The following is a 25,578-nucleotide window of genomic DNA, read 5'->3' as shown; positions in this document are numbered from 1 at the left end:
GCACAGGGGAAAAAAATAAGACACAGCACCACATGGAAATGCAGAGATTTGGCACCTACATTTTATTGAAATCCATGACATTGCTTTTGAAATGCTAGGCTCTGAGACATTAACGATATACACCATTAACCCCTTGTAGATATGCTGGTGAACAGACCGCAGTGGACACTCGCATATTATCAGAAGTCAGAAAAAAACACATTCACTCATTACAGCTGATCAAGATGAGACCATTACAACAAACCTCAATCATCTTCAGCTTCAAACTCTGATCGTTCTCGATCTCACTGTGGAGATTAAACACGACTCGCGTGATGGGGCGTGTCTCTGGTACGGAGCATCTCCTTTTTTTTTTTTTTTTTCCTCAGATTAACAATTTTGCCATGCAGAGACTGAAAAACAGCAGCCTGAAATGTGAAATGCAGCTCCTTTCCCACCACCTGGTCCGCTGAGATGATTGCTACGATGGAGTTTAATAAAAGACACAGAACGCTCGATGGTCCTCAGAACGACGGAATATGGGACGAGTAAAAAGACATTGGAATTCAGATGTGGAATTTGTAAACACTTCTTTAAATTCTACTCGATCGAATTCTCTACAGTTCTGTAAACAGCGGTATATGTCCTTTTTTTCTTAATTACACAGCTTAGATAGAGTTGATCTACTGCATTCGATTATAATATACTAATGATAATACATATTAGTAAAATGAATACTTCAGAATACTTTTTATTTGCATGTACATTTATAAAAAGTGACTACTATGATTTTTTTTTGTCCTTTTTTTTTTTAAATGGTTCTTTTGTGCAAAATGCTTTTAAGTAAACTAGAATTTTGGCATTTATGAGAAACCTTTCACGAAATATCGGTTGGAAAGACGAGGAGAGAGAAAATCGCCGACACCATGCGCGCGTACGGTTCAGAACGTTTTCCCGGGAGGAATCGCGCACATCTGTCTGTAGAATATTGTGCAAAGTCATGGGTTCAGCATGTGCAAGCGGTTCTGCCGAAACATCAACAGAACTCTCGAGAAATTCTGCAAGATCTCTCACCGGAGCTTACGTGGACGAGGAAAAAGAAGAAAAAGAAAAAGAAAAACTGACAAGCTTGAAATGTAAGGCGGTTGAATTATTCTAAGGCAAAAAGTCATCTGGGGGAGATGGGAGGGGGAGAAAAAAAAAAACAAAAAAAAACACGCACACAAACAGCACAAAGGCAGCACTATGGCTCTTTGTGTGATGCATGATCTAATCCGGCTGAGGTTTCCGTTCAGAACCCGTATACAACAATCTATTCACTATGTACGAAGCTGTGAAGTTTGGAAAGCACTGAAAAAAAAAACCCTTGTTAGATAAATCAGACAAATAAAAGAAAAAAATTGGCAAGAATTGGCACTCTGCGCACGAAAGGCCGCAATTCCTCGTGAAGTCTGTAACCGATGAGACGCAGACCTGCGACTAAACCTAAAAGGAGTTTTAGGCAGCTGACTTCAAGGTTGTATTTGTTCGGATCAGTGCTCTCGGATCTGCTTTCGCTGTAGCCGTCAGCTCGAGACGCCGTCTAATGCTTAATCATTGGTTACAGCATAGAGGATGAGAAAGCACAGCTTTGAGTCTCTAAAAAGGAAGTACTATTCAGTAGAGGTTAACATCAGAAGCAGCTATTTTTTTTCCCTTTTCTATTTTTTTGAGCTAATGAAAAGTCTTGAGACGCTGCTTTCATGGATGCAGGAAATAAAGCCGAAACTATGCGTCCCTGTGTTTGCTTAAAGGGTGGCACAGTATGAAATACTGGATTGAAATGTTGGAATGAACTCGGATTGGATTCGACGATTTTTCAGTCTTGTAAATGTGCACGATTTGCAAATTGTGATGGAGATATGACACGGATCCTGGTAACAGAAGCTAGCCGAGTCGCCTGGTTACTAAGATGATGTCGGAGAGGGATGACTATATAGGATCTGCGGATTTCTTTCTTTTTTTTTTTTTTAAATACAGTTTGTCAGTGCATCAATATTTTTGTTCAATCTGGAATCTTATTAGGTTGGGATCTGCACACAATGTACTGTGCTTGTGCTACACCTACCCAAGCTGACACCTCATTACATGCAAGACCCTCACCGATAACAATTTGCAGCTTGTACGGATGGTTTAGACTATTAGAGAAATGCAGCGTGTTAGCATCTTGCAGAATCGGACGCGTCCCCTCCACTGGAACCTGCTCGGCTTGGCTCAGCTGTCCTGTGCTTCGGTACAAGAGGAGCATCACAGGTCGTCGTCCCCGATGCCCTCGAAAGCGTAGTTTCCGTGAAAATCGCTGCCGCTGAGATCGTTAGCGGAGTTCGAGGCGCTGATCCCCCGCAGGGAGACGGAACTCAGCTTTGTCTAAAGCACAAAAGATTAAAGGAACACAAAACAGAATGCACTTCATTATCATGCCGTAAAACAAACACGGTAATTGAGCCATAAAAAATGGCTTGCTGAACTCACCGAGAGCTTGACTACTTGTTCCCGATTCGAATCAGGAGAATCCTAGAAATACCAAATAAAGAGTTAAATACGGTCCGGGGTTTTTGATACAATCAAAAACATGCTGTAGTTAATAACTTCCTCACCAGTAATGGAGGAGATTTCACAGCTTGCTGGCTGTTGGATCGATGGATGGATCCGTTAAAACGTTTCTTCTGCATCTGATGAACACATGACACATTAGTGCAAGCGTCTTAGAGACCGAGCTCGCTTGGAGTCTAAACTCCTACTGACGAGACAGCACTAGAGCACTGAAGTCCTTTAATGCACACTGAGGCCAAAAAGTGTGTGAGAAATCCCTGCTGTACTGAACAGAGCAGTTCCTAGGAGACCTGGAATTTCTGTTACCTGACAACTGCCTACTGCACTAGAGTGTGTGTGTATGTGAAAAAAATAAACAACAATGAATTAGACATGAGAGGCTGACGAAGCTCTTGAGTCCAAATAATAGCGTTTGTGAGAGTACACTTTTACACACAAACACCACATGCACTAAAGACAAAACAGAAGAATGTCATGAGCGACTCTGGCAGACAGATGAACGGTTAAATAAGAACATAAACAGAGAAACTGACTTTCTTAATGCTTCCCCCAGACTTCTTCACCATCAGCTCATCCACCATGGATTGGAGACAGATGCTCATCATGATTGCCTAAAAAACATGAACCGTGTGAGATTCACTCAAACAAACAAACAAACAAACAAAAAACACACACACACACACCCCTTAACCTTAGTTACACTTTGTACAGCCTGGCATAATAAAAGTCCTTCTATTGAACGGCACGGCACGGCACGTCAACAAAACCATACCCATGTTTGTTTAATTGCCAGCATGTGCACCCATACATAAGCGTGCCAATAAGATAGCTTTATCACCACATGATCTTGTTTAGAGGAAACCGATAGATGCAATCAAAGAGTAAGAGTATAAATAAGATAAAGGATGCAGAAAGACGGGTAGAAAGGTGAAAGGGGCTAAAATAAAAACAGAGGGTTTCTACCATCAGAGTCAATAGTGATTCATAGGAGTTTCTGGATAAGATATTGAAATAAATAAATCTTATCTACACAGGTGTAAGATAAATGTAATATAAGGCGTGTGTATGTAAAAGTAACGTGAGAGTAGTGTAAAATACTGTAGTGTGTAAGTGTATAAGGTATTGCACAGAAAGGTCTGAATTGTACTCAAGTAGGTAATTGTGGATTGCATGCATGTCCAGATTATCTGTAGTAGATGAGGAGTACAGTGGTGCACTTTAGGAGTTGCTTACAAGCTCCTGCTTACCAACTTTCTAACTCCAACTGACTGTAAATGACTGTAGAAAGGATATTTTTTATAAAATCACACTTTCTGGTGTTTATAATGATTTATAAATCATACTCTCTGGTGTTCATAATGATTTATAATCACACTCTCCGTTGTCACCCAAATGATGACTGGTTCCTCTCAAGGTTTCTTCTTCTTACCATCTAAGGAAGCTTTTCCTTGCCACAGTCACCTCAGGCTTGCTCAATAGGGATAAAAACCATTTAGAGAAATTTAAATACAAGGCTAACATTAATCCTGAACCTTTTGTCTAATATTAATTTTAAACTTTTTGCCTAATATTAATCTTGAACTTTTTGTCCAATATTAATTTTTAAACTTTGTCTAATATTAATTTTAAACTTTTTGCCAATATCAATTTTTAAACTTTTTGTCTAATATTAATTTTTAAACTTTGTCTAATATTAATTTTAAACTTTTTGCCAATATCAATTTTTAAACTTTTTGTCTAATATTAATTTTTAAACTTTGTCTAATATTAATTTTAAACTTTTTGTCTAATATTAATCTTGAACTTTTTGCCTAATATTAATTTTTAAACTTTTTGTCTAATATTAATCTTGAACTTTTTGCCTAATATTAATTTTTAAACTTTTTGTCTAATATTAATCTTGAACTTTTGCCTAATATTAATTTTAAACTTTTTGCCAATATCAATTTTTAAACTTTTTGTCTAATATTAATTTTAAACTTTTTGCCAATATCAATTTTTAAACTTTTTGTCTAATATTAATTTTTAATCTTTTTGCCTAATATTAATTTTTAAACTTTGTCTAATATTAATTTTAAACTTTTTGTCTAATATTAATCTTGAACTTTTTGCCTAATATTAATCCTGAACATTTTGTACTATATTTCCTATGTTCTGTAAAGCTGCTTTGAGACGATGTCCATTATACAAATAAAACTGAATTGCACTACAGAGTGATGTCTGTGTTCTAGAAAGGCAGATTAGACACTGAGTGCTGAGTAATACAACTGCTCTGGAATGACCCGGTTCCTCAGACTGGTTGTACGGGTTTGCAGGGTCCTGTAATGTTTTCCTGAAGGCAGACGGCGGGAGAATGCTGTAGCCAGTATGAGTCAGGGTTTTGGAAATGTTAGTGGGTTGACAAGTGCAGCGAATTTTTGCAGATTTCTTCCAGTGATGAAAGCTGGAGCGCTTTTCTTTTTTCCCCTCTGATTTTCCACAGAATGCGATTATGGACTCAATGATGGACTGGTGGACTTTCAGGTAGAGCTGATTTCAGAGCTGTGCTTCATTTAGATTTATTAGGAAATGGATCATCTGTTGACCCTTTTATTTTAATCTCGCTGTTGTGCTGAGGGCCATTACTGATCTGGACAGCACACAGAGTGCTGACTACCTCACAACCTTTTCACCTGCTGCTGCTGATGGGATGGTGAATGTTGTGTTTTATCCTCAGGAGTTCTCTGGCTTTCTTGGAATTTAGATCCAGAATATTATAATGACTCCACATCACTAGGCGCTTGACTTCTCTCTGCAGGCTGACTTGTTATTGTAAGAGTTCAGTTCTATGACGGTGCAAACTTAATGATGTTGGACTTGCGGATAGGTTTTGCAGTGGTGTGTGAAGAGAGAGCACAACAGAAGGCTCAGCACGCAGCCATGAAGTTTCCAGTGTTTAGAGTAATGGGGTGCTTTCTAGCGCTTTCCCACACTGCTTGTGGTCTGCTGGTTAAAAGGTTTGTATGACCTCAGTGAAAAATCAGAGATGTTTGAGTGCACACTAAAAATACAACAAACTACAAGGAACTTCTGTGGCTGTATGTTAAGTGTTAAACCTTCTCCTGCTCTGCATCCAGTGACTCTGGCATACGCTCTGGATTCCACAGTAATCCTCGGCAGGGTAAAGCTTTTACTGAAGCCAAATGAATGAATGAACGAACAGGAAGATATCAGGCATTTAATTTCAAGGTGGCTTAGTGGATCATATTGAAGAAATATAACATGAAGCTGAATATCAATTTCATCAAAAGGGAATCTGAAACATTAAACCAGTGTTTCAAACTGATTCAGCTCATCATTCCTCCAGAATAAAAGGAGATTTAAAGAGCGTTAGAAACTTCTGGAAGATCTCTACCACAAGATTTTGGTGCCAGTAGAAAAGTAACTGCCTTCAGGGACATTAACTTGATATAAAAATGACTATTTGAACAAGCAGTGGTTTGCAATAGAAAAGCTCCTTTCGGTTGTAGCATGATGCACTAAGCTGGAAGGGACCTACAACAATTAAATCTAAATTAAATATACTTTAGCTGACTGAGATAGCAGTCTGACCTGCGGACTCGTGATGGTGACCCACTGCAGACGGTCTTTGCTCATCAGATACTCGAAAGCCAGCTCCAGTTTGACCTCACACTTGCCAGAGGTGCAGGGGTTAGCTGTGCCATTGGCCACTGGGACTTGCTACAGAGGGGAAAGCAGAACAATCATCATCATCATCACTCTGCTTATTACCATTTAGCATCACCAGCCATTAGCACAGTCCTTCACGTCTTAATTTGCATCAAATCCTAATTTGTTCCTGATTAGCTGCATTATTAATCATCCTGAATCATCATCATCATCTCCACTAGGGGCTGCATTTTTTTAAAAAAAGTATGAGATTTCAGACAAAACAAAACTCTTAACACCTCTCTCTCTCTATATAAATGTATATATGTGTAATATTTTATATTATTATATATATATATATATATATATATATATATATATATATATATATATATATATATATATATATATATATATATATATATATATATATATATAGGCTCCCAATAGATTTTCTTTTTTAATTCAGGGCTCTTTGATAAGCAGAGGCCGCTTCATCTTCGACTTCCCTTCGGCTAATAGAATGCCTGAGCAGAAAATAAAATATACAAAGTGTTTCCACATCCGTTTCTGAAATCCCCCGAGTAATAAGGAGAGACAGGCTATCTGTGTAGGAGGCCACTGTCTGAATATGCTTCCTACAATAGATAAAACAAATAATGCCATGATTTCTGTCTAAAAATAAGGAGTTTGCATAAATGCTATCGTTCCCAAACTAAACTGAAATGTGCGAGAAACAATCTCTAATTTGTTTAGGTGGGAAAAACAAGACGTGGAAGAGGTAATATAATCCACAGTGAAGTGCCAATAAGCTGAAAGTGTATTGGAAAGCAGAGGCGTTGTGTTGAAAATATAACACAGCAGTGAGGCAGATGGATGATTGCCTAAATGCCAGGACTAAGATGGATGGCAGGCAGGCTCGTGTGGGTGTTATTCCTTAATGAGAACGACTGCTTTTGCCAATTACTGTTAGCCAGCACCTATTTTTGATGCAGACTCTCCTCTCAGCTTGGCAGAACAGAAATATTTACACCGCTGCCGCCTGAAGGGAGTCACGCTCTCGTTATGACTGCAGGAAAACATGATGGAAACTGGCGACTTTGCGTGTCTCACGTCGCTGTTTTTCAAATTTCACCATTATCTTGGCTTTCAGAACGTGATTAACTCTCCATTAATCAACGATAAGCTGACATCCGTTACAGAGCTGCATGATTAAGTACTGCTTACATGCCGCTGATAAATTTGGCACTTACGGATGAAGTGACTCGCCAGCACCTCATGCGCGTGACTTTAAAACTTCCTTCCTTCATCTGGTTGTTGGGCAGTTTGACATGAAAGTTGAGCTCGTTGTTGCCGGCGCTGACGATGACGTGGCAGCCTTTTTCAGGAAAATCCGTGACGCAGGGATCAAACTTGATGTAGCCGAAGTACTTCAGGGTCTGAGCCAATCTGATGAACTATGAAAGCAACGTGGATTAAGGTGAATGAGGTAAATCAGAGATAGACATCTTAGACAAGGGAATTCTAGACAGAGCAAAAAGTAAATGCCGGGGATCAGGAGATCAGTTGTGTCTGTGCGCTCGCTCTCACCTCTTTCTTTGAGCCTTTCTCCTGCAAGGATTTCAGCTGTCTGTGCTGGTCTTTGTTGGCTAGAATCCAGCCTCGCTCGATGTCAGACACCGTCTGAAGAGAGAAGACGAGATTTACTTCACGGTGTCAGAATATTAATGCTCAAGATTTTTTATTTTTCACGTATACAATTATACACAGAGTATAACAATGTGCAGTGAAATGAAAACCAGGCAACAACAACACACACACGCTTAATATAAATCTAACAAAAACAAAAGAAAAAGAATGAACAGAAAGAAGAAGCGGTAATATACGATGTGATGTGTAATACGTTACAGTTGACATGAAGTAGCATGTTATGCAATTGTCTTAAATCTAGTAACAGTCCAGATTGTGCAAAATATTACTAAATGGACAGTGATGTATTTAATAAGCATGTGAGTTACATATAGAGTAAGAGTAAAGTTTGAGTAAACGAGTCTTTATGATATCCTAAGGGAGTTGAGCGTGAATGAAGTGTGTGTATAAAATGCTGTGCGCTTACACACCGAGGACTACACATCACAATACAGCACAGATACAGCTGTGCAGTCAGGCCGAAACGATAATTTCTCCAAGAGCAATCAATCATTGTCATTTTTAGAAAGAGGAAAGTTTCCTTCCCCCCCCACCCCATATAAAAGCGTATTTAATCTGTCTGTAGCCACACCACCAAGATTCCTCGTTTTTAAGAGCATGCATGTCTAGATGGATAGATGTCTTTACATCCACTTTCATTTCAAAAGTGAAAAAAACCATACCGTACCTGAGCATATAACAAGTTGAGACCGACACTATCCTCCATTACATCACTGTCATAGGCTGAATCCCAATAACTGTGGAAGAAAAAAAAAAAAAGAAACCACTTTTAGACTTAAATCAACAATACACCATTATGAGATTTAACATCTCGTCTAGAAACGGTGCTTCTGTTCATATTCAACCAAAAATATTTCAACATCACGTGGAAATTGTACAAGTAAGAATAAAAGTCATTTTAATAGCAGAGCATCAAGAAGAACAAAATATGAAGCAGTGAAAACATGCAAGTACTGGAGAGCCTGATTTCTAAAATCAAGCCTGATGTCCTAAATTATTGTTTGTTTATATTTTAACAACAAAAAATATGGCAAATCTAGAATCCAGTGACCCCACGACTGGTGGTTGTAACAAAAACCAATCAATATGTTTATTCAGGTCAAACACAGTCTAGGAAAAAGCTTAATCAGAACAGACTGCTAGCAAAATCACTATAATGAGACGAGAACAAAGCCAGGATCTTTGCATATATGAAGGCTTACAAGCGTAATTCTCTTGAAATGCCGGGCTGGAATTGTGAAGAATTCATAAAAATGATGAAATTATGAAATGATCAAAACTCGCAGGTGTTTTATTGTCTGAACTAAAAACAGGAAAACAAAATGTCGGTGCCTTTTAGGAGCACCGGGATTCTTTGGGGGAAGGGACGCCCATGGAGGATTAGACAGTATTGTGAAAGGGTGAGAGGAAATGAGTCAAACTATTTCACAACACGGCTCAAGTCTGCCAGAGTGCAAAGTGTCACAGTATCAAGAACTAAGCTAATATAAATATTTATCGACTAGGATGACTTAGCGGTAGAAGACGAAGCAAAAACATGTTGAATTGAGCACGTTCCCTTGTCCTGATGCAGTTTTAAGTTTCAGAAAGAATGCCTAAGTCATGCTGTCTCGAACTCAAAACCCTGTTGGATAAGTGCTTTGAGAAGCAAGCTGGGATAACGGAGTTGGAAAGAAAAGCTATATATACTAAAAGTTTAAGAAGCTACAGGAAAGGATTACAAGAAAACCAAAACAGCGAAAACTAGTCATTCTTCTGAAGAAATGTCTCCGGAGTGTCTCGCTCTGGTTCCATTGTTCTGTTCTTTCAATTTGTGGCCACAATCTTCAATATGGAAATGAAACATGAACAAAAATAGAGGGATTTTTTTTTTTAAACTTCCTGAACCACAACTAAACTGTGTTGAGTGATGATTCAGCATGACCGTAATATAGGAAAACATCACCCTGGAAAAATTATTTGCTAAAGTGTGTCTGCGAGTAAAATAAACATGCTCCGTGGCATACTGATGTCATGATGTACCTTTTGCGGAGGACGATGTGGTAATCGGGATTGCGCAGGCTGGTGACCGAGACGTAGGGCAGCTCGAACTCCTGCAGCTTTCTCACGACTGGGAGAGAGAGAGAGGGCACAGGAATGAGAGACACAGACAGGAGAAAGTGTATGAGTAGCCTCAAGGACATTCTGATGCTAAAAACAAACGAAGAGATGAAGAGAAATCCATCTGGGCAAATGACAGCTTTATTAGTTGGCAAGCTGAGAGAGAGAGAGAGAGAGAGAGAGCGCAGACAAAACAGGTGTTTAAGGTTTTCTTTTTTCTGGAGATCAGAAGAAGAAGAACGCAACTGGGGGATGGAAACAGTCAAGGTGAACTTCTGAAATACAGACACTAACGTGATAAACAGCGGACCAACGACAACGTGTGGAGGAGGAATGAAGCGTACAGTCTAAAACTCCTACTAACAGCTATTTCATTTCCTGCACCATTTCAGTGCTAGCTTGTTTACTGCTCAATATGTCAGCACTATGTTCCTTTTATCATCGGTACAACAAATATTTTGCCCTTCACTTTCTTCACTTCACCCCGTATGCTGATAACTCTGCAGCTGCTTTGGGCTCCTACAGAGCATGTGTTTTCTCATATCTGACAGAATCTTGACCCTGCTCCCACAGACATGTTTGGCAAACAGATGAGCAGGAGAAAGACAGAGATAGGGATAAAGAGATAGGGATAGGGAGAGAGAGAGAGAGCGAGAGAGAGAGCGAGAATAGAAGAAATGTGTTCAACCCAGCTGGATAGACACAGCTTGAAAAAGTTAATCTCAAACTTGAAGAATGGAAAGGACTTTGTTACTGATATATAGAGAGCAGAAAGAAAGAACAAGTAAAAACTAGAAGATGGTATAAATATAAAATGGAGTAATCTGCTAAAAAGTATATGTAAATAATATCAACTGGATTGTCTACGGACACAACACTATCTACTGTTGCCTCAGATTCCTGCTCTTTGTTGGCAGAAATGGAAGCAGATGTGGTCTTGCTGCTGTTTGAGACGCTTTTCTGTTCAGCATGGTTGTCAAGAGTGGTTATTTGACCTAGAATAAAGCCTGAGCGCAATCTTTTTCTAAATCTGGAGGAAGTTGTATGTAAGCGAAAGGCATCTCAGGCAAGAGACAATAGATCTAATCAGTCAATAGACTTTGCTTTGCATATTGCTGAGACTGCAGCTTCAGTGGCCAACATAGATTTTATGTATTGAATGTTTTAAGGTAAACAAGCACAACAACAAATAAAACAGTCCAGCAACAGAAAATTGTAAAGTCTATAACCCAAGATCTGATAAAGCCTTTCTCAATGTGATTCTCATTTTGTTACAGGGAGGAAATCACAATCCATCATTTTTAAAGTTTAACTATAAATTATATCAACTGGAATCTAATGACAATTTTATAATAAGAAAAAAGGGGTAGAACGTTCAGATATTAAAAATACCTCTTGTGCTCCAATAAACAGAAACAATTATAATACACATTTAAATAATATTCCTAATTTTTTAAAGAATTTTTAGAAAGAAAAAAAAAAAAAAAAAAAAAAAAAGCTACTGTGGTAATGATTTGGGGGGTTGAAGTTGTTTAAGGTTAAAGTGCTTGGTTATTAAGGGCAAGTCCAGTATCTTGTTAAACGGTCAGTAATTAGGTGATGAGCCAGCAGCGAGGTTGTTAATGGCACACCAACACAAGCTGACTAAAACTGGCCCTCTGAAACCCTGTCTGTTTTCATCTGGGAATAAACAGCTTGGTTCAGACACCAGCCTCCCAACTCCTTATAAACATGGCAGGAGTTCAAAACCCAAGCCTATTAAGTGAACAGAAAATAATCTTTAAATGTGTGGGAAATTAATCAGCAGCAGAATTAGAAGCAAACGTGAATTATTATGAAGAAGAATGTTTTAATGCTTTATTTGCCCAGAATGTATTTACTATGCGGACACTGGATGAGAACAGTATCCCAACTGCCAACCCCAACAGATTGGGTGAAGGATTGGATGGGACTGGATGTGGATGGAAGGTATTAGATTGGATAGATGGATGAAATTAAATTGGATGGATGGGATTAGATTGGATAGATGGATAACACTGCAGAGTTAAAGTACAAGTTGAGTATGTGTATTAAATTAAAAAAATAAATAAAATAAAACATGGCTAAATGTCAGATAGTACACATTAAATTATACCAAGTTGGAAAAACAATAGTAGATTTATTAGTCCGAAACATATCTAAGAGTATCTGTGTATATATAAACACTGCATACAGAAGATTATCCAGCTTTTAGAAAAGAAAAGATCTGGTGCAGATACTATTAAAAACTACTATTAGAACTTCTATAAAAACACACCAAACCAGAACATGGAGGTTGTGTACTCACATGTGCAGCCTCGATTTACCCCATCCTGAACTAGGAAGAGGCTGAAATAGCCCACCAAATCATCAGGCAGCTCCAGTTTCGATGCAACTGCCTAGTTTGGGGGGGGGCACAAAAGAGAATTCATTAAACAATCAATGCTATACTTTTATCGTATTTGGCAACACCGCCACAGAAACAGCTTATGGTGTTTAGATATATACCAAACAAACCTGAATCACCACCATGGCAACATGGCAGTTAAGAATGTTCTGGATTTCCCAGAAAGGACTTGCATGATCATGATGTTGAACATTCAAAACGAAGGAGAATATTAGGAGTTCATATTACACTGAAAAAGGTGCGAACATATTTCTGGCAGCTCGAATACGATTAAGGTCGAGACATGTTCCATTACATAAAAGGCTAGGCAAAAACTAAAATAAATCTCAATGTCGAACCTGACAAATTGCTTCACAAGTAGAAATTACTGTTAGATATCAAACACTACAAAGAGAAACTCTCATGATAAAAAACAATCGTCAATATGTTTAAGCAGACAGTCACTTGGCTGATTCAATAAGGCGCTAAAACTCAACTTCCTTAATATCCGGTCACTTTAGCTTAGAATGCAAGCTTGCTATGCTCATTTACAGGGTCAAACATGCTTTAATAGAGGACTGTGAGGGACTGACACTCAATAACACAAGGCCACGTGGGCCACAGCGGAGACATGATGAGGACGGTGCTGCATAATAAAATTCTCTAGCAAGAGTCCATGCGAAAAGGTCAGTTCAAAGATTTTTCACTGCAGAGCGTTTGCGAAAACATCGGTTCATAGAGGGGAAAGTTTAAATCAGTGTCACAGCAGCCGGAAATGTTTCATATGACCTACATCCATTTTGAAAGCACTGTCTTTGCTACAACTTCACAACTGCAGTGGGTTTGCTGACTCAGCTTGGCAGCTCCACCAACTCAGATCTTCCCAACTCAGCTGTATAAAAAAGGAATACTTTGTTGCTGAAAGTGCATCTCTACTAGGGCTACACGCCAAATCTGTATCATTCAATCTCTCAAAAACCATTAAACAAGCACAAAATTAACACACAAGACACACATGGACAAATGTCAAATATCTAAAGATTAATGAAAAATGGTCTCTAAAAGAAAAGTATACAGGAAAGAGGCTGGACTCTAATGTTCGGTGATGGAAAGAGACACATTTAGCACCTGCAATGCAACTGAAATGGTGTTCCAGCAAATGGAGAAGTGTATTGTGTTTCCTCCAGAGAGCATTCTGCTAAGCTCTGCGCCTCCCATTTGGACATAAACTGAAGCAAAAATGAACAAGCTGCAATCTGAAAACATGAAGCTTCCAGAAATTAATCTTGTTTTTTTTCTGGATTGTGGGTTTGGCAAGAATCTTAGGCTCTTAGCAATAAGCCCTTTTGTGTGAACAACTAATTTGGAGCACATTTTCCATCCAAAACACTTTTTTTGTTGTTTTCTCCAAAAGGCATGCGGCAATGAAGTGAAACTGATGTCTGGTCGAATATTCCCAGCAGACTTTCAACATGCTATCGTGGTTATTTAGGTTAGGTTGGCACCATTACTGACGAGATTGTACATGCGCTATAAAAAAAAAAAAAGGTTCATAAACACAAATCAGTTAAAAAATCCCAGATGGAATAACACAAACCTAGGAAGCTGCCAGGATGCCACCAGATAAAGCAACTCTAGCAAGTTTAGCTAAAATTCAATTAGTAAAAGTACTTAAAAGGCATAATAAAGCAAACTAGACAAAAAAAAAAAAAAAAAAAATGGTTCAGCTGTACAGCGTCTTTACCTCAAGGACATCTTCAGTCTGGTCTGACGTCAAGATGTTGACTTTGACCTTCTGGCTGTTGGATAAGTGCACCTCCAGCTGGACTTCTTCGGTGGGGATCTGTTGTGTCTCCTGTGGTAAAGAGAAAATAGCAGGTGTCCGAACAGCGTGGCTTTAGAAAGCTGCAGATAAGACATTTATCTGCATCAGGAGTTTAACATTTAGAGGACAAATCAGATGTCTGATATAAAAAATTTATTTATTTATTTTTATATATATATATATATATATATATATATATATATATATATATATATATATATATATATATATATATATATATATATATATATATATATATATATATATATAATTATATAATTATATAATTATATATCTCTTCAGTCTGGTCTGACGTCAAGATGTTGACTTTGACCTTCTGGCTGTTGGATAAGTGCACCTCCAGCACTAGTTGGATAAGTCCACCTCCTATATATAATATTTTTATACATATAATATATATGTATTATATATATCTATCTAGACTCTAAAGTCCTTCAAATGAGGATAACATCTGAGTAGATCAGGTGACCTGAAACTAACATTCAGAGACGACTTTTAATTTAAAAATAATGAAAAATATAAATAAAAGAATTACATAAAAGGACACACTCTCCATATATCTGTCAATTTAATTTATTTATTTATTTTTTTTCTTCACTTTCCATCCACAGATCTGTCCCTGTTTTTTTTTTTTTTCCCTTGCTGGATATGACAGCTTATTGAAAGCATAAACAGTCATTCTGTTAATGTGGGAGGGTGTTAAAATAGCCGCTGTTCTCGGAGGACCAGATGAAACGACAAAGCAGGGCCCGACTAAGCTCTCATTCTGTTTCTCAAACAGACCTGCTAACAAACACAGGAAAACTGGTCCAAAACAACATCTAATGGAGCTGAAAAACCTACCCCTGACCTCATACATACATAGAGGAACTGAAGTAAAAGGAGGAAACAGAACTGTTTCACAAAATGCCTCTCATTCTCTCTCCCTCTCTCTCACACACAGCATTAGACACATTACAACACAATGTGTACCTGTTGAGCTTTTCTTAAAAAGCTGTTGAACAGTTCGCTGGCTCCCAGCAGAGGATCCTGACGCACTGCAAGAAAAAAAATGTGTCAAGTTCTGACAGGAACACAGTCATTAAAACTGTGTGGAAGCATGAAGTTTTAAATATGATTTTATTCACAGGTTCAACTTGTAGCAAAACACCTTTAGAATAAGTTTCAGAAAAATTTAATAATGTCTGACGAAATGTGTCAAGTCTGATCAATTTAGTGACCATTTCTAGGATGACCACATTTGACCGTATTGTTGATAAATTGATAAATTCATGGGATATTATGATTCATGGATTTAAGCATTACTGACCGTGAGGTTATTCTCTACAATGAGATATTTACTGAATGGAACTTGTGATCATATAAATACAGCCTTGTTTATCTAAAACTATTGGTGTCTGCATATTTTGAAGCAAATTAAATCGTTTCTTTCTAAATTTCTAAAACAGTAGTGATTTACATGCATACAAATTGGGTTAAATATTATACATCACTGTTTCTCTAAATGGACCCTTGTTTTCATCAGAATAAGATTTTTTTGGGGTTGAGTAAGAGGGGTTGAATGAGGGTGGGATGGAACCGAGCAGTGTATGAACCTAAATACTTCCTCATTTATAGCACTTTGGCCATCAGTTACCCTCGAAGCCAGGCACGGTACTTGTGTAAACAAACAAACGTGTGTGCTCTGAAAAGACTGTGTGTGTGTGGTGGTTCATTTTCCATAACCGCTTTAAACCATGATGTAACAGTGCAAGTGGCCAGCCAAGAACAGCCTGTGTGCTCTCAGACTATGAGCAAATACGCTCAACAAGGCTTAGCTTGTTTGGCTGCATGTGCCAGGACTGAAATGGATTAGAACAAACGGCTCATGGTGCTCCCATGCTCCAGTGATTTGCCTTTACATGCAGAGGACATCATCCGTATCTGACCTGAACTGAGGAGTGTGTCCAACCCTCCTCAGCTGTTTGAAAATGATGTCAAAATACAAGTATTCCTGTACAACGTAAAACCTAATGACCCTCTGAACCATGAGGGAACAGCACCAAGGTTTATTTACTCATGTGGCAATAACAAGCTCAAACATCATCCTGCTAGTATTGGTTAAACCCCAATCCTATAAATATACTGGATATTACAGGTATCCATGGAGCACTTAAAAAAACTGGCTCACTTGCAGTTGGACTGCAAGGAAAGATTAAGAAAAGCTCTTCATTATGTCAAACTCACCAGCTTGCATGTACTTCTCCAGCTGCTCTCTACGCTGCTCCACCTCTGCAGGCGTGAGGGTGAAGATCTTCTTTGGGGGGAAGGCAGGTACCACGTTGTTTCCATACTCTTTCTTGATCTGTCCCAAAAGTAAATAGAGTAAACCATAAACATTCACGATTGTACTGACCACAGAGAAAATGCAGGCATAATGCAGCAGCAGCCCTTTTATGTGTCACATATACATTACAGCACAGTGAAATTCTTCTTTAGCATATAGCAACTTGTTAGAATATAGGGATCAGTCATGATCCCCCCCCCCCGTCCTTCTGATTAAAGCCTTAAACGCTGAGCCAACACGCCCTTGTGCTGAAGAAATAATAAATGCACTAAAGACGCCAACATCTGAATGACAAACCTCTCCAAATCCTCACCATTTATGTGGTCCGTGACCTTCAAAAAGTCACTTGGAAGACATGCATACAAGACTTTAATACAGCTGCAAATCTTACTACAGCTAGCCAGGCAGTTTTTACAGAGCCTGAAGCTGTATCTGTCCATTGGGATTAAGAAAATTTGAGCATTTTGATGCAGTAACTACCTTCGAACTGAGAAACAGAAGGTTGTGCATGCAGTGTTGTGTGTGATAAAGGCACAGGTTTTCAATCTGGCTTACTGCAGACATGTTACACTTCATAGATTATAAACTATAATAGGACACAAACAATGTGGAAAAATAAAAGAGTCATAAACAAGATCACAGCTCCTAGTTATCAGGAACGCAGATTTAGTCTGACCTTGTTGCCTTCCTCATTGATTCCCAATTTTCTAGACAACTATGAGGCATTACCAGCATGGACAAAAAGTTGCATTTGTACACACAACTGCTATGTATTTGCACTGTATGTAGTCCTGTGTGCCACTGTATCATGGGTTGTAGTGTGATCCTGCTCCTATGTATGTAAACTAGATAAATGACAACAATAAGTTGACTTGACATGACTTGAATATGTGCAAATACAAAATGACGATGATATATTATATATGTATAGACACCATATCATCACTAGGTATTAGCAATGAAATGCAAAGGGGGGGGGGGCACTAACATATCTTCACACCTTTTCCAATTACATGGAAGTAATTAGATTTGGGGCCAATCAGAGGAAGTTGACTGCAGCCTTCCACCATGGCAACCTCCGTAACCAGGGCGCATTATCTGACCGCACATGCCCTGTTACCTAGCAACAGCTGCCAAAGCACCGAGTGTAGCTTTGCTGGATTAACCACTAAAGTTCTCTCCGTTCATCAACAAATCATAGCACATCCCCATGATGTTCTTTGCAATGAGTTTAATGAAAGGGGTCAAAGAGAAGCTCAACTTTTTTCCCCCTCACTGACATGTTTAGAAATCATATAAAAAATACTTTAAGGAATCAGATGCTATTCTCTTCACTGAGGTCTCCTAAGAGTTTGTTGTTACCTGTTCGTGCAGGCCTAGGAGCTGGCTGTAGCGCACTCGGCAGTGCAGGACCCCGTTGACGTGGATGTTGTAGGCCTGAGGAGAAGGAGAGAAGAAAACCATCAGACTCTGGAGAAATACGAGCACACAGCATAGAGGTAGGTTTCAAGGAAAGACCGACATGTCTGATCAGACATTAAATGATGGACACCACAGGAAGCTCTGGTGCACAGCTCCAAGGGCATCCTCTCAGCCACAGCTTTGCCCTTTTACTCCACAATCCATTGAACACGCCATGCATTATTAAAAAGCGCAATCCCGCTTCTATAGTGCTCTAACCCATCACTGAAAAAGGATGGGGCATATCAGCAGATTTCAGGGCTGCACGCTTGTGACCGTTCTTCTCTAAAAGCAGGAGTCTGAGCTCTTCCTGCTAATAATCTGCAATGCTGTGGTAAACTGTGTTTCCAAAAAAAATAAAGATTTAACTGAAGTAGAGCAAAAAACCTCTCTGAAATCTGGAAAATGTTATTAAAAATAACAACCTTACCATCAAACCTTCTGTTGAAAAGAAACTTGAATAAATAACAAAACAAAGACTCTGGTCTGGCTTTAAAGTTAAGTGACAATCTAATAGATGTGCATTTGCAGGAAAAATAACTAAGTGAGGAGGTCAAAGCATGAAAACTGCTCAGGTTGTTTAAAAAGCCGCCGTTAGAAACTGAAGCAGAAGGATTCAGTTCCGCAGTACAGATGGGTCAATCTGGTGAGAGCACCAAGCCTGTGTGTCTGACCCTGCATCTGCAAATCCAATTGCATACTACGTCTTTAAAAGCATGAACTCAAAAACATTACTACAAAGCCTACAAGAACATCTAGAGGTAACGTCTAAGCGAGTCGGCAAATGTTTGTTCAAATCAAAAGCAATGGGTTGGGGAAACCCAGCCAAAGAACGTCAACGAGTAGTGATTTGAGACGGTTCCTTTTTTCCCCTCATCTCTTATCAACAGATAAGTGTGAAGTATCGCTCTTGTTAGCTCTTGTAAAGAAATAATACAGGACAGTCTGAGGGTGGATTATTTTTGCACAATCTGGAGTGTGTTATTCCATATATACCACAGCAATCTGCCACATTCAGTATACTGACTGTACATTCCAAGAGGACAGTCTACGAGATAAGCAAGTCCCAGTTATCGCTTACTTTAAAGCAATGATAAGAACTCATTCCTTCACCAGCATAAAAACGTCATTTGAGTCCTATATCCTGAAGACTTTTTCTGTTCTGTAAATCTTTGCAAAGCGATGTGACTGTTACAAAACGCCCTCCATAAATGTTGAATAGTCTCCTAACAACAACAACGAATTCACAGAGCCTTTTCAGTTTCAAATCCATTTTTTAAGGAGGAGCATCCGCAATACAAGTGTATGAGCCGTTACAATCGAAACAGCTGACCAACATGCTCTTCACAAACTTGTTACACTTCACATCCGCATATACCGTACTGTAAGAACAGTCCGTAACCATTTCGTCCCCATATATTACACACACTATTGCGGAACTACAATACACTAATATTACACCCATTATTGCGGCACTACTATACACGCTCACTTTGTATACATTTATAACCCGTCTCAATCTCAAATACATTCTGGATTTTTTTTCTGTATAGCATTGTTTGTAAGTTAAATGTATAGTGTAGTTTTATATCTGTGCTTTTAAGAGTCACCAACAGCTGGTACCAAATTCCCTGTGTGTAAAAGCATACTTGGCCAATAAACCCGACTGTGAATCTGAAAGGTAATGTCTTGGAAAAAGTGCATTAATACAAACCTCTAGTGCATGTTAGAGCTAGAACTACTGTCTTTGCTGTTACAGAAAAATAACGCACACCAAACAGACCTGAGAATTCAACCATGTTGTGGTGTGAAGAATCATAAGGTGTAAATTACGTTAAGAGAATGACACAGTTTTACTATGTGTTTTACTTCTGACAAAACATACAGAATAAAAAAACCTTTTTTGCCCCCTGTCAGTTTCCAAACAGAAGCTTTTCAAAGTCAGCTCGTATTTTTCTGTCTCTGTTTAGAGATTTATTTATTTTTTTTTTTACTGCAAAGTAACCTACCTTCATAAATATTTTAAAGCATGTCGTCTCATGCGTTCCCACTTCAGACGAGCTCTGAATCACTGTAGGCTGTAATTTACCTTTATACTCTTCTGTATCACTCAGATGTTGTAAATAGTGCAACAACCTCGGCTCAATCCAAACCGAATACACTGTGCCTCTTTACCAGTCAGGTTTATGTGTTTACTGACCTCTTATCTGAAGGACAGCTTGGGGAAAAATAAATAAATAAATAAATAAATAAATAAATAAATAATATCTTCAGGAGTTCTATTCTGGGTGCTTTCAGTAGCATAAACCAAACATAAAGGTAGGAATGTTAAGGCACTTTAATAAACCCAGAGCCTAGATCAAGTACTGGAACTATGAATAAAAGACAATGCAGGCTTACGAACTAGCTGCAGCTTCCACAAGGCTGTAAACAAAACAGATCCACAAATCGTGAAGAAAAAACGCTCCTGAACTCCCTCACCCCAGAAATCAAGAGATTTAGTCTCGGCGTTAACCGAGAGAATAGCTCCAGCTCCGTGCTGCTTCCACGGCACCCGTGCCAATATACACAACGGGTAGTGACCGGTAAATGCCCTTTCTTTGCCGCTGTAATAACAAGAGCAAGTGTATCAGACTGTTTGGGGGTTTGTTATTATTATTATTATTATTATTATTATTATTAATAATAATAATATTATTTTAGGCCATCAGGGTGATCTTGTATGCCGTCCAAAACCAACGATTATAAATAAGCATGTATAATTTACTACACTATATTCCCCAACTCATTTTAGAAATAACAAATGCAACATGATATCAGAAGCGGCAGCCAAAACTGATTAAAACAAAAAAAAAAAAAAACCTCCATTTCTTCCTACTGACTCTGCATAACTGCGACAATGAGGGAGAGGGGATGGAGATTTAGAAATTTCATACACATGTTGGTACAGTGGTGGATTAATGCATTTTAAAAAAACGTGTACGGGCGATCATGAATAATATATTCTGTATCTGGAATGTGGCAAAATTTATTAAGCATATAATCACTTTGCTAAACCTTCTCGGCCCTGGATCAACGTACAGTGAGGACCAAAATATCTTAGAACAGTAGATTAGTGAAAATGCTTTCATTTAATACAAAATGATTTATTACGGTATTACGTTATTCAATGCGTCTCCCTGTTGCTTTAATGCCGTTCGGACTCGAGCTGGCACGGACTCCGCAAGTTTGTGTAAAACCAGATGGTTCATGTTGATCAAACCCATGGGAGTGTCGTCTGAACATGTTCTTCAGTGGAACGGATAAACCTCAGGATAATATCTGACCTTTTTGTACAAAGGACACAGATAAGGATTTCACAAATCATGTAGAGTCTGAATATTGAATTTTCTTTCATTTTCTCTTTAAACCTTCATCTATTTCAGTTATTTGGAGAATAACTTTTGGACCCAGTTTACATTTGTCTTATTTTTCCCCATTGAAAAAACTAGGCTAATTCTGGGGCAAAAAATTAAAATAAAAACTGAATAAGAAAATAACTTAAATGATCTCTTATTTTTTAATCTCATTTCATATATTTTTAGTATCTAATTCCATGCTTATATGCCTAGTTAGGGTTTTCTTATTTTCATGTTTTCCCCTAGTGTTGATTTCTTAAAAACAAAACTGCTACAGCTGAAATATACTGGCGGATTTTACGGTGTACTGTTAATAAATAAATAAAAAGATATTTCAGCTTAAAAGTGCATGCATAAAAAGCAGCACACTGACAAGAAAAGTGCCAAGTCTCAACTTGTCAAACAGACGCCGGATCTTCACCCACTCCTTACTTTAGTTCACTCCACACACCAAAGGAAGGAAAGGCATGCCATGCCATTGATTATCCAGGAAGTGTGATGGGTCATCAAGAAAAGATTTCAGTTGCACAGGAAGTGTGGCATTTAGAGCGCACTGCCTTCCTTTTCCCCCCCTGGAGTCTTCAGTGCAGTGTGTGCACATTCTGAGAGCAAAGTACACCAGTGGCGATTCATCCACATCCAAACACAGCCAACGTAAGCCAAAGCATGCAAACATGCTGCTCAAATGAGCGCTCTCACTGAAGGGAAAGTCTAAAGAGAACTCAATGCAGAAATGAAAAATAACTGTAGGAGGAATCCTGAAAATTCACTTAGACAGCAGGAATTTTGGCCGTGTTTCTGCTACACATTCCACACATGCTGCACCTGGATGAAAAGTTTCTGCTGTAAATTACTTGTGGGGGGGGGGGACGGGGACGACAAACAACACTGGTGTCCACATTTGCCAAGCTGTGCATTTCAAGAGACAACAGAGAACCGCGAGAGCTGAAGAGCGACTGAATAGCCATTGTGGGTCGGCATCCAGCCATCTTTGCTTTCTCTAGTCGTCTTGAAAGACTTGTTTCCTTTACGATGTTCGCAAGCGGCCATCTGAAGAAAGAAATCGCTAAATACAGACCACTGTCTTGCATGAAAGAATGACTTCATAGACTAATGCTTATTTCACAGCCTTTAAGGTTTTGAGGTCTTTTTCTCAACAGCCATACACAGGGAGGTTAATAAGAGTAGCATATTGCGTAGTTGAGCTTTGCCGGGTAGCAAGCTTGCTCATATGACAAACGAGTCTCTGACTAATCATTCAAGGACATTTGCAATGGGATTTTTTTTTTCCCTGTTTGTTTGTTTTATGTCTTTATATTCCATTTGCACATCACCTCAAATTCACTGACCCTTCCCTTCCCACACTTTAATATCTCTTTGGACTTTTCACTTAATAATACCTGCTGTTTTGTATTTCTGGTTAGATTCTAACCGCATTTTGTTGGCTTTAAATTATAAACAATGACAAAGTCGAATCTAATCTAATAACTTGGCTACAAAGAGATATTCAGGCTACCAGCAGTATTAACAACTATAACATTAGAGTTTCTTGTGACGCACAGTCTTGGATGGCTGAACTCTAATCTCAGTTACACAGCAATAAAACGATTAGGCCTCGCTGCTGATTTGACCTAATAGGTATTACATGCCACATGTGAAAGCCATAACCTTTCGTTCACACTTTTAATTTTGGCTCTAAAGGTGTTTGGGGTAAATATTCCACCTCTTTCACAGTTATGTTATACCATCACTTCTATTTTGAATGCGCTTTCCCAGTCACTACTGGGGCTTAAGATGTCAGTGAAGTTGGTCTGAAAAACAAAAACAACATCAGATGGTGTTGGTGTGTAATCATCTGTCATTTCTGTAGCTGCATGAATCTACAGTCTGAGCTAGAAAGAAATCAGCCCCAGTCTCACTGTTACATATAACCCTGTCTCTTTCTCTCTCTCTATTTATTTTTTATCCGTTGGTGCTACAACAGGCCAAAATAATCCACCTTAAATCATTTCCTACAAGGAAATAAGTGGATGACAACAATTATTAAACCTTAGAAATAGTCTATGAAAGACTTCGCCCTGTTAGCTCATTTACTGTGCATCGAGCCTCAGCTTCTAGGTCCACATATTAAGCAGATAGATAGCATATATTTCAGCAGCTTAGTGCACTTTTTCTGAGGTTAAGCTTTGCTGTAAGATATAATGAGTGCCAGAGGCTCAAGACACAAAGCAGACTAAAAATGTGTAGCACCTATTTACCAAAATCTTATTTTGTCTGCATCATCACAGACACTATTAGGAAGCATGCAAAGTTTATTCCTAGGTTGTCATTATTCCTAGGTTGTGAAGGAAATCATAAAGGCTTTTGGTCACGCTTCCAAGTAGAAGAAACCTAGAAATATTAAAGCATGACAAGAGCCCTTGAGAAAGCCTCCTTCTTCTTCTGAGACGGAGGAGGAGGAGGAGGAGTGTGATGTTTGTTGGACTTCTCCACTGTCAGGAGGATGACAGCACACTTTCCATAAAGACTGAGGTTATTTACCTCTACAGCCATTTCATTACAGGCTAACAACCTTGAGAAAAAAAGGGATTGTTAAAATGCCCTAGTCATAATTATTTCATGTGACTGAAAAACGGCACGTCTATAAAACACACACACACACACATAGTGAAATAAGTAGAATGTTATAATTGCTGGCTTGTAAACAGGATGGAGTGAGCATCCTAAACAGGTTACATGAAGGAAAAACAAACCATCAGTATTTTGTAATTATTTTTTTTTAGCCTGGCGTTGAGATTTTGGCATCAGTGGCAAGACTCCTAGCAGAAAAGAAATCGGCACACTCCCCAAAGTTAGCGCCCAGAAAAACACTCACCACAAATGTAGATCCGTTTTCTCCGGACCGAACCTCCGTCTCAGGAATGGAAAAATGCATTTTTCTTCAATGGACAACTGAAGACACGAGATAAAGGTTCAGGCGCTGTAGGTAACAATCTCAAGTCCCGTAATCACAGATGGGAGTCTCTCCAAGTCGCCTCCGTTTTCTCTGCGTAGTTCTGGCTCTTGCAATCCAAAGCAAAGACAAACGTCTCAAATGAGTACTGACCTTTAGCGAAAAGATAAACGTACAACAAAAACTTATTCTTATTTGCGTCAGGGACTAAACTTCTCCCATAAACGCCTGGGCAGCAGCAGCCATGTTGCAATTGGAAGTAATTCCGCCTTCATTGTTGGCTCTTTTTCAGCCTGTTTGGCCAAATCTGTTTACTCAGTTCCAATGCAAATTGCAACACGATAGGGATTTAAGGGGAAAAAAACAAACAAACAAACAAACAAAAACCCTCCTGATCGACGCCAAAAGCAGATCAACTTCTAAATACTGCACTGCATAGAAATGTGCGGTCTGCAAAATCCCCGTTTCAGCCCCAGTACAAACGAGTCAAGGAAACGAAACCAATAATAATGTTTATCACTTGGCTATCGATATGTACTCTTTCAAAGGTATCATCTTTACCAAATATAAGAAGAAAGGATCTTGGCTAACATTATAACGCCTTCACTGCGATCCACTCTAGCAAAGGACGATAATATATTCAGTGTGTGTGTGTGTTCACTCGTTTTCTAGGCATTGCAACAGTCCTTTGGATTAAACCACTCGGAAAAAAAAGAGGGGGACTCGTATTTACTTCGAAACCTTTCTCGCCTACTATAATTCGTGAATTGATGCGAATTCAAAATCATGTACGCGACAAATTTACTTTGTGCTGCAAAATAATAATAACGATAATAATAACAACTTCAACGCACATTTCTCGCACCCTCGAAGAAGGTGATGGTATTTCCCGAGTCTGCAGGGTAAATTAACATGCATTTCATTAAAGATATAAATTGAATCCGAGGGGGGAAATCAGATCTAATTAGGTCTGACTACTATTTGGTGTATTGTTGTGAAGAGTAAAGTACAACAACTAAACACTCAAATATTTCAAGCAGCCTTTTTTTTTTTTTAATTGCATGATTTTCTAACTTTAAGATATAATATAAAGAGCTCTTCTCATTCAGTGCTGGTTGTGTATATGTGTATATAGTTTTGCGGTTCGTTCTATCATCATAG

The 25,578-nt window shown here is 38.6% G+C and overlaps 1 protein-coding gene across 1 annotated transcript; it reads right to left on the bottom strand.

Moving 5' to 3' along the window:
* Positions 1-39: 39 nt before the first annotated feature.
* On the bottom strand, positions 40-25,096 carry snx17 (sorting nexin 17). The gene is made up of 16 exons (XM_058378604.1): positions 24,979-25,096; positions 24,340-24,526; positions 17,968-18,042; positions 16,506-16,623; positions 15,252-15,316; positions 14,178-14,288; positions 12,356-12,446; positions 9,952-10,039; positions 8,597-8,666; positions 7,810-7,902; positions 7,473-7,676; positions 6,163-6,291; positions 3,105-3,182; positions 2,616-2,690; positions 2,491-2,532; positions 40-2,385 (listed from the first exon to the last, which is right to left on the bottom strand). Exons 2-16 carry the CDS (start codon positions 24,397-24,399, stop codon positions 2,266-2,268), a joined length of 1,419 nt encoding a protein of 472 aa, XP_058234587.1. The 5' UTR covers positions 24,400-24,526; positions 24,979-25,096; the 3' UTR covers positions 40-2,265.
* Positions 25,097-25,578: the final 482 nt, after the last annotated feature.

The sequence above is a fragment of the Hemibagrus wyckioides genome, linkage group LG25, assembly GCF_019097595.1.
Source record: "Hemibagrus wyckioides isolate EC202008001 linkage group LG25, SWU_Hwy_1.0, whole genome shotgun sequence".
Classification (NCBI taxonomy): domain Eukaryota; kingdom Metazoa; phylum Chordata; class Actinopteri; order Siluriformes; family Bagridae; genus Hemibagrus; species Hemibagrus wyckioides.
The sequence above is the reverse complement of the archived record's forward strand: the minus strand, read 5'-3'. Positions and strand labels throughout refer to the sequence as shown.